The following is a 16577-nucleotide window of genomic DNA, read 5'->3' as shown; positions in this document are numbered from 1 at the left end:
TAAGAAATCATTCCTAAAAAATAAATAATGAAGTAGCTAGTATATAAATAAAAGAAAGAAATTAACCAGCGTAAATAAATAAATTTGAAAAAAAAAACCCTCGGCATAAGTAAATAAATAACTTGCAAAAAGCATGGTGTTTATATATATATATATATATATATATATATATATATATGAACTTTTTCATTTTTTTTATAAAATTGGGGCCACAAAGTTTTTTTCAAAAAAAATAGAATGCTGGTACCTAGCACCTAAATATTAAGCATCAATTATTCAAATAAAAACTATAAAACAGAGTTTTTTAAGTGTCATTAGACCCCATACCTGGTGTGTGTGTGTGTTAAGCAAAAGGATACGTGCACGTTCCACAATTTCATACATGTACATGACACCAAACAAGCTAACGTCTCACCGCAGTTTTCTTGCGTTGGATCGCTTAGGCCGCGTATTTGCATCACAGTTCATGTTGGATGTTGGGTTATATGTAATTGAAAATAAATCAAATTAAGTTAATCTAATATTAATTCATTTAACGAACATCTCAGCTTGAAAATTAATGTTTCCATTAGATCCTGGTCAAATTAAGCAACTAATTCCTCAGACAGTTCCTCCACCAATAAGCCAACTATACCAAGTTCAATCTCCAACGCTGTCTCTTCCACTTGCTCTCGGTTTCCTTTCCACCCATCGAGCTCCCTTCTGAAATCTTGCCCCACCATCATATCAATGGTGTTGGACTCTACCTCTTTCCAGGACTCTAATCTCTTGCAGATCCTTTTTGCCATTGATTCTCTGTAGAAAAAGTTTCCTCCCCCTTCCTCGACAATGAGGTCCGAGATCAATCTCTTCATGTCTCTTTGTATTTTTCTTGGAAGATAAAAGCTTGATTTACTACGTATTTCTTCGAGGATAAAAGTTTCGATATTCTTTTCCCTATCTGGCGAAATTAACTCATCATCTTCACTGCGTTGCTCTTCTTCCTCAAGGTCACTCACTTCTTCTTCTTCTTCTTCTTCTTCTTCTTCTTCTTCTTCTTGCTCTGCCATTCTTCTCTCCAGTTCAACTGGATCCAAATCTGCCAGTTTCTCAAATCTACGCAGCTTCTGCAATAGCTGTTTCTTTGCTCCTTCAAATATCAAAAGACAAGAGAAATCAATACACCATACATGTATAGATACAAGGAAAATGGGCATTGAATGCATATGCAAGTGAATAGTTTTGCAACTTGGGAAGGAACCAAATATACATGTGCAGTGCTGAAACAAACTACCAAGTACTAATTAATATTATCATCTAACATTTTGGATAGAGACAAAGACTCCAATCTCATCAAATTCATTTATCCTGAATCATGTACGTATAGCAGAATTCAGCTCCTAGTTAAAAGGAAGTATAGAGACAAGAAGCCAAAGTGCACAATTTTGGATCATTATTTTTCAGTCTTTTCAATCTACAATGGGCTGGGTTGATAGCTATGAAATGGTTGGTATTCGGTGGATGGAGGGTTCCACCACATTTAAGCTACTGTCAAGTGAAAAGATCGGAATTTATATATATAACGAGAGGACAGGCCCGGATCAGATAAAAAACACCTGGAAAAGACAAAGGTTTCACCACTAAAGAAAGGCCAACTTATTAATACAAAAATGTGATCATGAATCATGTCACCTTCCTTCACCAAGATGCAGGTCACTAGTAAATTTACCGTCAACTTTCTTCCATTGTCATTATTACTAATTATTTAGTGCTAGGCTGCTATTCTCATTTCAAGTAAATCCAATGTATCCTGCTCACTCAGCTAGGTTTAAACATTTGCAAACAAAGCATGTCGCATCTTAGAACAGTAATACTAACAGATTACTGAATTATCAGAATACGATCAATCGAGCTAATCATAACTAAAATGGGTTCCACCAGTTTTTAAAGGAGTTCCAGAATGATGCTCGTGGGTCACTTCTGACAACACTGGATTGGATGTAGGGGCTCGGTATCATATTCTTTACAGTAAAAGAGATACGGGCACATTAATTGATTGTGCACACAACACCTCCAGCTGATTTCAATCAACAAAATACGTCTAAAATGTGATTGGCAAGCAATCTATCCAATGGAACCCACCACAGATCATGATCATTGTCATGGCAACAGAAGCTGGTTAGCAGTACGTGCCTCATTAAAGTAGTTGTAATGGTAAAAGACCGCACAATAAAATAAAATAAAAAAGGCAGTTCGTTAATTATAAATTATTGAGAAACAACATACTCTGTACAATTGCGTAGCTGCATTCTAGATCAAAACCGCCGTCCTCGTTGTGATCGTCATTCCCATCGTCATCATCTTCAAAGGGTGGGTCCAAAACAGAAACAGGACTGCACTGTTCCTTATCTTCTTCTTCTTTTTCCTCCTCATCTTGTTCTTCGAATTTCTTTAAGCTTTCTACATCCCCTTTACTCTCTTTGCCCTGTAATCGAAATGAAATCACATCACATCACATTGATTAATACTTAGTTTTTAGTTAATTCTATAATATAATTGTGACTTGGTATCCTCCATATGTTAGGTGTGTGTGCGTGTGTGTGTGTAATTGGTGGGTTTGTTTTGACTTTCCTTCTCAAATAAATACAGACAGCCAAATGTGCGTACAGAAATGGGGATCTAACACAGAAAACAAAATAGGGATTTGTCCTTTCTTGCAAAAATTATTTTCTAGGTAGGCAGGCAGAGTCCATGAAGAAAACAATTATTTCTTGGGTCATGATCAAAGGTGTCCGGGTGCTTCATTTTGAATATTAAAAGGACATCGATACCCCTAGTCTCTGTTTGATTCTTGCAAAGTAGTCCAGTAGAGTTGAAAGGCTACACATGTCATTAACACATTCCGACCAGAATTTGCATAAAACAGACCATATTGCCGACAATTCAAAACACCCTCAAACTCAGAGTCTCGGACAGATTCGCGAGTTGAATCGTCAGCCAGTGTAATTACTAATAAACCAAAAAAGAAAAGTTAAATTAAATTAAATTACGCAAACCTCAAATATGCGGCGACTAGGCGAAGTGACCGGAGACGAGAAGTCTGGGGTGCGGCAACCGGTGGAAGGGCTTCTTTGAAGCACAAAATGGAAAGGGCTGTCACAGAAACATTGCTTATCATTAGAAGCAAAATCACCATGATCTATGATGTCTTTTTTAACAAAATGATCGATGTTTTGATCCTCCTCGGACTGGCTAGTACTGCTGGAGGTATCAAAATCCAAATCCAACGATTTCTCTGACCACACCTCACTGCTAGGCCTACCGATATGACTGCTACAACAAGAATTAAAGCCCATCTCACAACCACATTTCTCATTTATACTACTATCAACCATGATAATCTCCTGCCCCTGCTCCTGCTTGCGGTGATCTCTCTCATTGGATAAATTTTCACGCCCAACTGAGGAATTCCACCTTAGAATCTCCTTCACTGAAACTTTGCCCCCATGATTACCAGTACGGATTTCATGATTTCTGGTTTTGTTTCGATGAGTTAGTTTCTTTAATAAAGTCCCAAACAAACCAAACCCATTGTTTTGTGACTTGGTCTTGGGAGACGAAGATTGTTTTTGCACCCTGACGGCAGCTTCAAGAAGAAGCGCGGCCGTTCTTGCAGGGATGTGTAGGAAGATAGCATTAGGGCTTTTGCAAGGGCTTTTGGGAGGAGAGCACTGGAAGAGTGGGGATTTTCTCGGGTCTGGAGAGTTTTGGAAAGAGAAAAGGCAAACATTTTTGCAAAAATGTTTTTGAGATATGGGTTTTCGCTTCTTGACTTGTACCAAGTTTGTTTTCGGGATACTGGGTTTTTTGAACTGACAACGCCTGTCAGCAATGTAGTTCTTTAGCTGGAATGGCTCTTGATCATCTTGCAAGAGCTCGTGTAGTTGCTTTTGAGCCATGAATATTAGGCCCCCTTTTCTTTTCTTTTCTTTTTCAGGTGGATATGAAATTCAGCACCATGAAAGACAAGCTGATGAGATTTCAACTTTTGAACTAGTGAAAATGAAATGAAATGCAAAAGAAGGAAAGATTGAAGGCGAATTTATTAGATAGCCATAAATATAGCAGAGAGAGAGAGAGAGAGGAGGATGAGGAGAGTTCCTGATTCAAATCTGGGGTTTTAGCATAACTGAGGCAAGGTGTACCGTAACAAATACTTAAAAATAAAAGACACTAGCAAGGAATGGCTGCAATTGGTGGTGGTGTTTTTGTGTTTTATTTTTTACTTCACGTAAAATGAGGAGTAAATTATTTCTCAGTCCCTCGCTTTTGATTTTCATTACAACATAATCCTTGATGCTTGTAAATTTATCATTTGGGCCTTAGTTGACATTACAATCCAACCGTGCTTTTGAAGAAAAAAAAAATTTAGTTTCAATCTATTTTTGATGTTTTTTTTTTTTTTATTTTTGTATGTGCTATATCAAAAATAAATTTTAAAAAATTAAAAAATATCTATTATTATAATTTATTTTCAAACAAAAAACAATATGAAAAATAACCTCTATTATATTATATAACCAATATGAAAAACTTATTTGTTTTTAATTTTATATTTTTTGTCCCTCTAAATTCCAAATGTATCCCATTCCCTATCTAAATTCTTAGAGAGAAACCAAATAGTTATCCCCCAATCAAAGCATGGTTAGAGGGTGTTTGTGAGTATGGTAGTTTTTATTTTTTAAAGTATATTTTATTTTAAAATATATTAAAATAATATTTTTTTAATTTTTAAAAATTATTTTTCATATAAATACATCAAAATAATCCAAAAATAAAAAATAAATTAAAAAAAAAAATAATCAAAGTTTTGGGAAACGTGGCTTCAACCACGTTCCGATGTACCAAGTTATATATATTTTAAAACATGAGGAGGAGTAGGTTATAATCATGTTAAAGACGGGAGGACTAAAGAATAATATAGTCTTAAATAGACTACACTACAGTATCAGCACGGTGATGGTGGCATGTAAAAGAGTGTGCCTATATTGTCTTTTTGTTTGTTTGTTTAATAATTTACTGCAAATTGGGATGATGCTGACTCACAGGACATGATCGATGAAAGCTTTTGGCTGTAACAACTACAGCTCTTTCATCGCACCTTACATTATTTGCTATTTATTTATTATTTAAAAAAAAACATGAAAACCTTTCGCTCTTTGAGCTGCTCCCCTGTATAAATAAATGAACAGTAAACCACCTTGCCACGTGTACAGGATCGCTTGGTTGTTCGTCCTTCTCATAACCCCCTTGGTTCGGGGCAGGTGCTGTTGCTTTTCATCACCGCATTAGGCACAGGTGTCATGAAATCAAAAGACCCACTACGGTACACCTGTCTGGGAAGTGATGCATTGCCAGCTGTCTCAGACAAAACCAGAGAATGTCACTTTAGTACCTATTTTGTATACCTATTTCTAACTGAGTCCCATGGTAAAATATTTTGTTTTTGGGTATCAAATGCTTGTTAGTATTTTCCATCTAATATGCGTGCTATAAAAGAATCAAATTGAGAAGTATTTAAAGACAAATATGTTGATCCTATCTTACCTCCGTCTAATTTCATCTCTATGTTTTTAAACTAGTCATTGCAGCTCCATGGTATTTTATTACAATGTTTTGGATATTGTAGAGATCTTCATAAAAATTAAAAATTTTAGTTCACTCTTGCATGCAACTTTGTAAGCAATTTAGAAATTCACATTTTGTTAGTTTTCTACTAATATAACTGCAAAGCAAATTACTAATTGATGGAATAACATTTTTTTCTACTAATCCTCACTTCAAAACAAATAAAAAAAGTTTAAGGTGATAATTCATCATCGCTAGTTTCTTTCACGCTAAGTCGGGGTATATATGGATCTAACGAATTGTCAGACCCACTATCCCTGGACTAAATCAAGCGTTGAGCTTAGACATGTGTAGGTCTGGGGAGCGGTAAACCCACCATTTCCAGACTCAACCAAGCAATGAGTCTATGTTTATGTGGGTTTGGCGAGTCGCTAGACACACCACCTCCAGGCTCAGTTCAGTGTCAAGCCCAGACTTCTGTGAGCATGATTAGAGATATTGCACTCTATTAGTCGGTTATATTTTATCTTGTCAAGACAAAGATATTTGACTAGTATGTAAATTTTTTCCCCTTTCATAAAGGAGGGGATCTCAGGAGATACAAAATAAATCAATGTAGCCTCCACTCACCAGGTTTAATTTTTCTCTATTAGGAAAGCCACACACGCACGTACGGCTTTCTTCTAAAAAAAGACTGTTTTTTCCTTGATATGATGTTGACTTAATCATCGGAGAGTCTCTAAACTCAGAGGAGGGGATCTTTTGCAGGTATTGAGTATAATTCATCAGTTATTTCGCCAAAAAAAGATAAACCGAATTGCTAAAGCCATGAGATTAACAATTTTATTCCAGGTCTTAGCTTGATCTTTAACTCCATATGATAAAATCAGATTTCATCACTAATGAATTTATAAAAATTTTAAAGACTAATAGTTTTTAAACAAATAAATATATCATTTAACAAACTAGATAGAAAACATATAAATCACTTTTCATAATTGCAAAAAAATATTGGTTAAGATCAAATATAATCATTAATTTCACAATTAAATGTACTAAGCTTGTAAATGACGAATTAATTTAGAAAAAATGACATACTAAAATGTAAACTCAAAGCATACATACCAATATATGTTTAAAATTTTGCAAACAAATAGCCCTGGTTTTTGGGTCTTTATGTTATAGAAGCCTACTTGATTATTATTCTTAACATGTGCAAATCTTGTTTAAACTTTAAAAAAATATTTAATTGCTACTTGCAACAAATGGATAAAAGATGACTTATCTAGTATTGATAACATATGAGGCAATTTTATAGGCACATAACACTATTGATAATGAGATATAATTTTAGACTCTGGATTAAATTTTCTCTGAATATGAAATGAGAAAACACTAGAAGACATCAATTAAAACAAAAACTTAAAAAGATTAGTGTATTATTGTGAAGGCATTTACATTTTATTGTGGATTTGTATAGTGAAATGACAGTTTTGCCATCCACAATAAAACCCATGGAACTTGTTTTCTAAAGGTAAAATGGTCTTTTTTACTAAATTCATTTGTCCTAACTAAAGTGAATAGAGGCAGGTCATCTTTTAATGCTTCATTTGCATAGTGTAATAGCTAAATACCATTACAAGTATAATTTGATTCATTGTTGACCAATGATATTTTTGGATTTTTATCTTTAAAAGCATAATAAAATGACTAAATTATCATTAGAAGCAACAAAACCATAACCTAAGTCAAGGAGATTTTTTTATCTTTTCATCATAGTGTTTTCCTTATTTGTTTTGTTTTAAATTCTTCATTGGTTGTTTTTTTTCGATAATTTTATCCCTCAATATTTTATGATTTAAAATTTTACTTCATTATTTTTCAGGGTTTGCTTTCTTCAGCGTTAGTCTTAGGGTCAAGACAAATGTCACATATTTTAAATATCAACATGAGTTGATATTGGTCCTTTTTTTATGTTATTTTTAAATTTGATTTTTTTCCCATCTCATCTTTTAATATTTGATTTATTGAGAATTATGCTTCACATTTTTTTTTTTCTCACTTTCATGCATGCAAGGTTATCTCAATACTATGTCCATACTTGTGGGGTCAACGAGTTAGTCCAGACTGACCTAGATTTTTTCTTAGTTATTTTTTAATCATTATTTTTTTTCAATTCTGTCATTCGAGATTAGATTATTTGGTAATTGAATTTTACTATTTTATTCAGTTTGCTTTCAATGTAGTTACCCTAGTATTATAACTAGGTCATAGATTTGGCCTGCTAGCCCAAATGAGATTGGATTAGGTTATCTCAATACTAAGTGTTTTTTTGCTTCTTGTTAATATTCGTGGGATTTTCAATCAGACTTTATCTAAAATGATAATATTTTAATGCAAAAAAAACTTTCATATCACACTGAAAATTAATGTTCATATCTGGTCTAGTGTGCATAAACTTTATATGTCAGGGACGCAATCGAGAATGGGATATAGATTTGGGACTGAAATGAGATAGTGACGTGGCAATCTGAGGGTGCCCAGCGCTAGAGCCAAAACGGAGAGAAAACGCGCGTGCCATTTAAGAAACAGAAACCGGATCTTGAGTCAGGATCTCTTGGCGCTCCTTCTCAGCCTTTGATCTTGATTACTGTATTGAGGGCATACACCATACGCGTGCGTGTAAGAGCCTCGTACGTTCTTTTCTTTTACACATGACCAGTCCATTTCGCATATCAACTTTATTTTAAATTTTTAAAATCAACAGTCTCACCCCCAAGTCTCCTTTTTATTGCTATTTATTTATTTATTTATCTCAGTCGGTATAATATACAATCTTTTCTTTACACAGAGATGTTCATTCCCAAAAAAAAAAAGGTGCTCTTGAGAAATACGATGCCATGGCCTACTGGCATTAATAAGAAATGAAGCAAAATTGGACAGACGAGTAAAACAAAGACAAGAACATTAAATTCATCAATGTATTTGTTTTCTATTGTTTTGTTTTGTATGGGTAATCCTTGTTTTATTTAAATTCGTTTTATTAATAAATTGTATTTTTTAAATTAAATAAGAAGGTGAACTGAAGAGAGTTCATCTCTACCTTTGAGTCTGATAAAAATCACCCGCTGTTTTTTTTTTTTTTTTCCTTTTTAACCACTTGGCTTGGTTTATTTTCAAGATTGAATTCTACCAATTCCACTGTATTTTTAACCATTTTTTTGGCGATCGAATAAAATAATATGGAGCTTCGATCTTGACAAACACAATGCAGTGGAGTTCCTGTAGAAGTGGTACTGGTCTAGGCAGGTGTACGGTAGCCTATCATATGCCCGTGTAGCCATGTTTGCAAGGCCAAATAAAAACATTAAATTGAATTAAAAGATTTCTAAAACCCTACTCAACTTTTTCGTTTTTAGAAGAGACAGGAGATGATTGAAGAGTAGAAGACAGTGACCGGCAAATGCCCCGTCACTCGGTCCATCGATATATATATATATATATATATATATATATATATATATATATATATATATATATATATATATATATATAGGAATAGGACACAATTTGAAATTGCATTCAAAACAGTATTTTATAAAAATTATTTTTTTAACTTAAAATTATTTTTTAAATTTTTTAAAGATTATTTTAACTTGATGATATACAAATAATTTTTTTAAAATAAAAAATATCTATTATTTTATTATTTTAATATATTTTAAAATAAAAAATATTTTAAAAAGTAATCGATATTATATTTTTAAATGCTTCCGTATGCGGCTAATTCAGTGATTGATTACACACAAGTGTTTTAGGAATGATTAATTTTTGGACCATCAAGCTTGTATGAGCTCAAAAATACAATATTCTGTGTAGTTTTTTTTTTTAAAAAAAAATTTAGCACAATAAAAAAAAACAAAGAAGAAATAACACAATCTAGAAAATACTTAGAAAAATAATATATGTTTGGTGAGTCACATGCGACATCTATGAATCGCGAGTCAAATGCTTTATCTTTAACATGTCAAAAAAAATATGGCCAAAATAGTTTTTCTTACTTTCTTTATTATAAGTGATGCCATTGTTGTTATTGAAAATAGTACCACTATAAAAGCATAATATTCCATACTATGATATATTTTATAAAAAAATACAACAAAATCCAAGCCTAATTTATCTATATCGTGGGGCTAATCAGGGTATATAATTTTGATGAGATTTTATTCAACAAACCTTAAGAAAAACATAATCGATAAAAATTCAAATTCATCAATTTTCTTTGTAGTTAGCAAAATTATCACCTTAATTTATGTATTTCATAGCTAAATAACATATTTTATACTTAATTTGATAAAATTCCTAACTTAACCTAGAAAACCCTAACCCTAATTCACAATCAACAACAACCCAAAAACATTGTTTTTCTTCACAAATAACAAATTTAACAACTCAAATTAATGTATTTTATAACTAATTAACATAATTTAAACCTAATTCATAAGAATCCTATTTCCCCCCCTAAAAAATCCTAATTCTAAACCTTAAAACAATTAAAATCAACAATTAGCATAAATTAATACAAACACTACGGAATTAATAGAGGAAAAATGTGTAATATACATACTTTTAGTGTTGTATGTGGGTGGTAATGGTCAAAAATCCAAGAAAGACACATAGGTGAAGAGAAAGAGAAATTACCTCTAAGTGACATGCATGCGATTCGCCAAACTACATATTTATCTAAATATTTTGTAGATTATGTCATTTTCCCAATCTTTTTTTTACTGTGCTAAATTTTAAAACAAAAAAAAAATGAAAAATGGAAAAAAAAAATCTTTTCTGTGTCTTTATGTGACACTCTTTCCGCCGGATACTTTTGGATTTTGGCTCTTTCCCACCCTTTTTTTTCCCTTTTATTTTATGTGCTCAGCATAGGATTCGGATGACATGTATACCCTTGCATAAAAAATAATGCTGAGACCAAGAATAAATATAGATTATTCGGGGAGGATGATACCCCTTTATAGTTTTATATTTCCTGTCATATAATTGGCATGCATATTGTTGAACTGTAAATTCTAATGTTTTAACTTGTTTATGCATGAACAAAATCCAAATGTTTATTGAATTAAAATATTCTAAATAAATAATTTTATCTCAGTTTTAAATTTGAAAGTTTTTTGTTAGTTAATATATACCATAATTTAGCTTTGATTCTATTGAAAATTATAATTTATAGTTTTTTTAAAATCTATTTTTTAAATTACAACTACAAAAACTATTACAATGACAAATACACACTAAGATCCCGTTTATTTTTACTATTGGAAAGTATTTTTGTAAAAAAAATAAATTTTTTTGGTTTCAAATTAAATTTTTTTTAAAATTTTTTTGGATGTTTTTAAATTGTTTTGATGTATTGATGTTAAAAAAAAAATTAAAAAAAATTTCAATATATTTCAAAATAAAAAAAACAATAGCAACGAATCTCTAAACCACACCATCCACCACTTTCCTGCGTGAAAAATTATTTCAATTTCAAACTATTGTGATATCCACATTTGCATTTTTAAAACTCATGTGTTCGCTGTTCATTGGAAAATTGAAGTCTTTTTTTTTTTTTTCAATCTCAGTTTTCTCCATGTGTGTTCCTTAAAAAAACTTAAAGAGGAGGTTCATTATTTTAGTTGCGTAGGTTCATTGTACGAGTTAACTAGGTTGCTCTCGGAGGAGACATTCAAATCCTCGTAGAAAGGAAAGGACACATCTACATGTTTCTCCGGGCATTCTCTTCATCTAGTCATGCGGTGCTCCATGGGAACAGATATAATATTGTCATAATACGAAATAGATTTTCTTTGAATAAACCTTTTGAGTTTTGATTCGGAAAACATATCTCTAAAGTAAAAAGAAAAAGAAAAAAGAATTACCCAAATATCAAAATCATGAGATTTTTAAGAATATTACAATTTTAATAAACAAGAAAGAGACACATCTCTTAGCTAATTCCCTCGAGTTATGATGAATAAAACAAAAAACTTTGTATTATATTTTGGTCAAATATAGTGTGAGATTGGTGATGGAGACAATAATTAGTTTTGTCGCTGAATGCCTCTTCGGATATATTCGGAATGTCCCCCCACACTGCATAAGATCATGCATCTCTCCCACCGCAGCGAATTACATTAGCATAATTAATTTGATTAAATCTTGTAGATTAAAAAATTTCTTAGTAATAATCTCCACGTAGTCGTTTGATTTGGATCATTTAGCTAGAAAACAATTAATAAATTTGGAGCACTAGCCCGACAAGAAGCTAATTATTGATGCTCATTTGAATTTTTTAGGCATGCGAAAACTCTCTTATTAGCATGTTTGGGGTGTGATAATAATTATTTTTAAAGTATTTTTCATGCTAAAATACATTAAAATATTATTTTTTTTTTATATTTAAAAAATTATTTTTAAGATCAACGCATCAAAACGATTCAAAATATAAAAAAAAATTATCTAAAAAAAAAACACGAATACAATCATGTTTTCAAATACCTTCTTTAATCTTATATTTTATCCATAAGTTTGTCTCCATCATTCAAAACTATCATTTTGTTAATAATTTGTTTGATAAAATAAAAGTAGGATAAAAATCTAATTTACATATAAGATAAATGATGTCTTGAGATTAGCCCATGATTAACCAGAAATAAATAAATAAATAAACCGTCCAACCCTAGCATAAATTGTTCACATTCTCAGCCAACTCTCCTCTCCTTATTGGTTGGTACTCAACCATCTTTATTCCAAGATCTAAAATCTAATTTATTCTATGAAATGATGAAAAATTCTTTAAAATATCTATCAAACCACAATACGACTTCGTTCCAAGATTTTTATTTTTATTATTAATATGGGTCTCTGAATCCTATAACTCAATCCATATGATATTATTTATTTAATATGTGTGTCCAATTATAAATTTTCATCTTATCGTAAAAATTATTCATTTACGTCATTATAAATTAACGGAGCAATTGGAACATGACACAATTAACCTTATTTTATTGCTATACTCTTGCACCAACCAACAACTAAATAGCAATAATAATAATTCATAGTCCACGCTCACGTGTATTTGTCTCGGATTCAACCATTTAATTTATTAAAATCACCTATGTATGCTCTTAAAGTAATTATTTTACTACAAAAGACTAGACTGATGCCGTGTTTCTTTAGATAGTTTATGTAAAGACTCACCACTTTGTTATAATCAATTTTTTTTATTGTAATTTAATTTAATTATAGTATTTAATTTGAATTCAATTAATAAATAAATTGAATTTGAGATAAAATTCAATTTATTTTATTTTTTATATTATCTTCGTTACCTTCATCTTATTTCTTAAAATGTTTCTAAAAAAAATTAGATAAATGGGTATTTTTTTTAAATAGTTTTAACATTAAATTTTTCCTCTTTAAAATTGACTTTTAATTTATTTTTATAATATTTTTAGAGATTGAATTCTATTTGAAATTCAATTTTTGACATTCAAAAGTGTTTTAAAAATAAGATTTTATCAAAACCTTTTAATTGAATTCAATTCAGAGGGTTCTAAACACTGTAAGTGTAAGTATCTTAATATATATATAACTATTCCTAGCTTACATGATATATTATTGGCATATTTTTAACTGTTAAAACTCCAGAGTGCTTAAAACAAATTAATGATATAAAATCAAAATTTGAAAATAATAAAATCTACATGAAAATCAAATCTTTTGTTGCTCTCCTACATTCCCTTTGGACTCCCTAAAAAAAGGAAATTAATTTGACAAATCCCATTAGTGATATTGAAAATAAAAATAAAAAATAAATAAGCAATGAGATTGATATAACTGCATTGTATGAAAAAAATATATGAAGAATATTGAATGGCAGGGCAGCTACTTATTTTTTAATGCTATGCCAAGACAACGTTTGAATTTTCATTTGTTTTAGTAGTTATTTGGAAATTCAGTAAATATTAGATTTTAAAGTATTTTTTATTTGAAAATATATTAAAATAATATATATATTAAAAATTTATTTTTAATATCAATACATAAAAATAATTTATAAATAAAATAAAACTAATTTAATAAAAAAAATTAAATTTTTTTTAAAACATGATTTCCACTCACTACTTAACACACCCTCAAAACCTTATCTAAGGCAGTTCGAATATAACAGCGAGGGCTTAGACGTGGCCCATTAAAAACAGTTGGGCTTCGTATTGCCATAAGGTCACTCTGAAAATTGTTTTTGTTATATTTTGATTTTGATCGTCACCCCTGTACTTTTATTTTTCAACAAAAGAAAACAATAAACCTTCTTCTATAAAGTCTCATGTTTTCTCAAAACAACATAGGAAACGCCGCAATATCATAAAAGAAATCACTTGTTTATATATTTATAATATTTTAATTAATGTAAAAAAAAGGAAGATAAACTTTCAATTCTAATGTAGGCGGAGATTTAAATTCTTGACGGCGATTCATTTAATCATTTTTACATGAAAACATGCCCAATACAAAGTGTTATTTCATGATAGAAAAACATGTCCAACATAGTTTTTGTATAATTTTTTAAATGAGTTTTATAAAACGCTGTTTATTTTTATGTTTTAAAAACGTTTTTGAAAAAATTTAAATTTTATTTTATTTTTTTCTTTACTTTAAATTAATATATTTTTTTTGTATTTTCAAATCAATTTGGGTTGATATCAAAAATAATTTTTAAAAAAATAAAAAAAATTATTTTAATTTATTTTCAAGTAAAAAACACTTTGAAAAGTAACTGTAACCACACTTTTAAACACAATTAACCAAATATTTTATACATGTTTTTTTTTCTACACATAAACCTTAACCATAATTTTTACCAAATACGAATATAAATTTAACTAACCACACTTTTTTAAAACTTATTTTTTAAAAAACACAACGACAAAAGCTACCTAGAAAACAAACACAATCAAATTCATCTCTTCTTCCATTTTCTTAAAACACAAAATGTCGATTTTTCTTTTTAATTTCTTTTGACATCTTTATGCGGACAATTAAATCACCAAAATTGTTCTACTTCTTTATCTCCTCCTTTTCTTTTTCCTCACTTTCAATCTTTTGCAAGCACCCATCTGTTACAAACTTTTTTTTTCCCATTTTTTAGGTTAGATATTTTTTTTAAAAAAAATTGATAAAAAAAAAAGACCAGTGTACTTAGGGTAGGCCTAAACGAACTGCCTTGTCTTCGGACCTGGCCATAATAGGAAGAACTTATTGTATTACCCTGTCTACATTGCTTGTCCATTAAGGTGGCTCAAATGAATGAACCACCCTATCTACAACACTTTGGGCATCATGAAACCTACTATTTAGGTCTATATCCAGTTCTACAAGCATCACACGCCATAATTCATATTATAAGCTCTAAGAAGTCAGAATGACATTGCACACTATCTACTAGTGTTATGCATGACGCACATTTAATACTCCATTTGTGACAACTGACCTCTTATGCTTACACATGAATTATCAATAAGACACTTACTTTTTTCACTAATAACTACCTCACGCCAACCTATCTCTTTAGTAAGCATCGACTCTTCTCATCAATCACTCGAGAGCAATGCTTTTAAACTCGGGTCAGGTCATAGGTTTTAACCAAGTCAACCTTAGTTTTTTTATAAATCAAAACGACATTATTTTGGTAAAAAATAGTCAACGGGTTGAAATCGGGTCAACCCACCAGATCAACTGGGTTGTTAACTACCCTTATTTTTTATAAACCTGGCCCGATTCCAGCCCCAGGTCCCAGGTTGACTCACCCGGTCGAGCCGAGTTTTAAAACTATGCTCGAGAACGCTAGAATTTCCATTAATGACATAACAACCAACAAGCATGTGAGTTCTTCATCATTACTCCACTCTCTATGAGGTCCTTACTCCACTCATTATGTGGTATTAGGTCACCAAATAAACACAACATCACTTACAAGAGAAGTTCATACAAGAGATCACAGAGCTCATGGCTAGTGAAGGCTATTCATGGCCATTTACAGTCACTCAGAGCCACTCACAATCTCTTATGGTCACTCGTGGCCACTTCATTCCACTTATGGTAATTCATGGCAACTTAAGGTCATTAAAGGCAACTCAAGTTTATTTAATATAAAAGTTCATTCATAATATAGAACAAAACTTAAAAAAGATAACTATATGCTTGCCACTTTCCTTTTTTTTTCTTGGACGTTAATTCATAACTATACGCTTGCCACTCTCTTTTTTCTTGGACATTAATTCTTCTCATACAATAACTAATTTAAGTATCAAAGAGTCTTTTATTTCAATAAAGAACTTGTTTTTGTAGGAGAGCTAAGAAGTAACCTCGTCACACCATCATCTAATAGCCAAATCTAGTCACTCAATTAGCTTGAGACACAGTTGTGGAAAGCCCAATTCAATTTGTAGGGACCTGAATAAAAGCTAATTGATTATAACAAAGAGATAACAACATGGATAATGAAGTGTGCTATTTGTCAGCAGGTAAAAAATGATTATAGAAAACTAGCTGGAGAATTACAGCCTCCTCTAGTACCAGGATGAAAATGAGAGGACATCACCATGAATTTTATGGTGGCTATTCCAAATAGTAATATAAGAAACAATGCAATCTAGATAGTTTTTTTATTGACTAAGTCTACTTTGTTTTTACCTATAAAAATGATGGATTAAATGGACAATGTGATTAAGTTATACATCAACAAATTGATTAGGTTATATGGAGTTTTGGTGTCCATTGTATTTGAACAGGATCCTTGATTTACATCCAAGTTGTGGTCAAGTATACAACTTGCTTCGGGAAAAAAAGTTAAAAATGATTACAATGTTCTATCCTTAGACCGATGGATAGTTAGATATGACTATTTAGAT

The 16577-nt window shown here is 31.0% G+C and overlaps 1 protein-coding gene across 1 annotated transcript; it reads right to left on the bottom strand.

Annotated features, from left to right (window-relative positions):
- Positions 1–491: 491 nt before the first annotated feature.
- Positions 492–4159, bottom strand: LOC118048215 (uncharacterized). The gene is made up of 3 exons (XM_035057809.2): positions 3036–4159; positions 2266–2464; positions 492–1129 (listed from the first exon to the last, which is right to left on the bottom strand). Exons 1-3 carry the CDS (start codon positions 3936–3938, stop codon positions 585–587), a joined length of 1647 nt encoding a protein of 548 aa, XP_034913700.1. The 5' UTR covers positions 3939–4159; the 3' UTR covers positions 492–584.
- Positions 4160–16577: the final 12418 nt, after the last annotated feature.

This window comes from Populus alba, chromosome 6 (assembly GCF_005239225.2).
Source record: "Populus alba chromosome 6, ASM523922v2, whole genome shotgun sequence".
NCBI lineage: Eukaryota > Viridiplantae > Streptophyta > Magnoliopsida > Malpighiales > Salicaceae > Populus > Populus alba.
Note: the sequence above shows the minus strand (reverse complement) of the source record. Positions and strands in the feature narration are given on the sequence as shown.

Bases quoted from the DNA above. Each gene is read 5' to 3' on its own strand.
- LOC118048215 (XM_035057809.2), bottom strand. From the start codon at position 3,938: ATGGCTCAAAAGCAACTACACGAGCTCTTGCAAGATGATCAAGAGCCA. The intron at 2,465-3,035 runs GTTTGCGTAATT...TTTCGATTACAG, and splicing joins CTAGTCGCCGCATATTTGAG to GGCAAAGAGAGTAAAGGGGA. The intron at 1,130-2,265 runs GTATGTTGTTTC...TGATATTTGAAG, and splicing joins CAGCTACGCAATTGTACAGA to GAGCAAAGAAACAGCTATTG.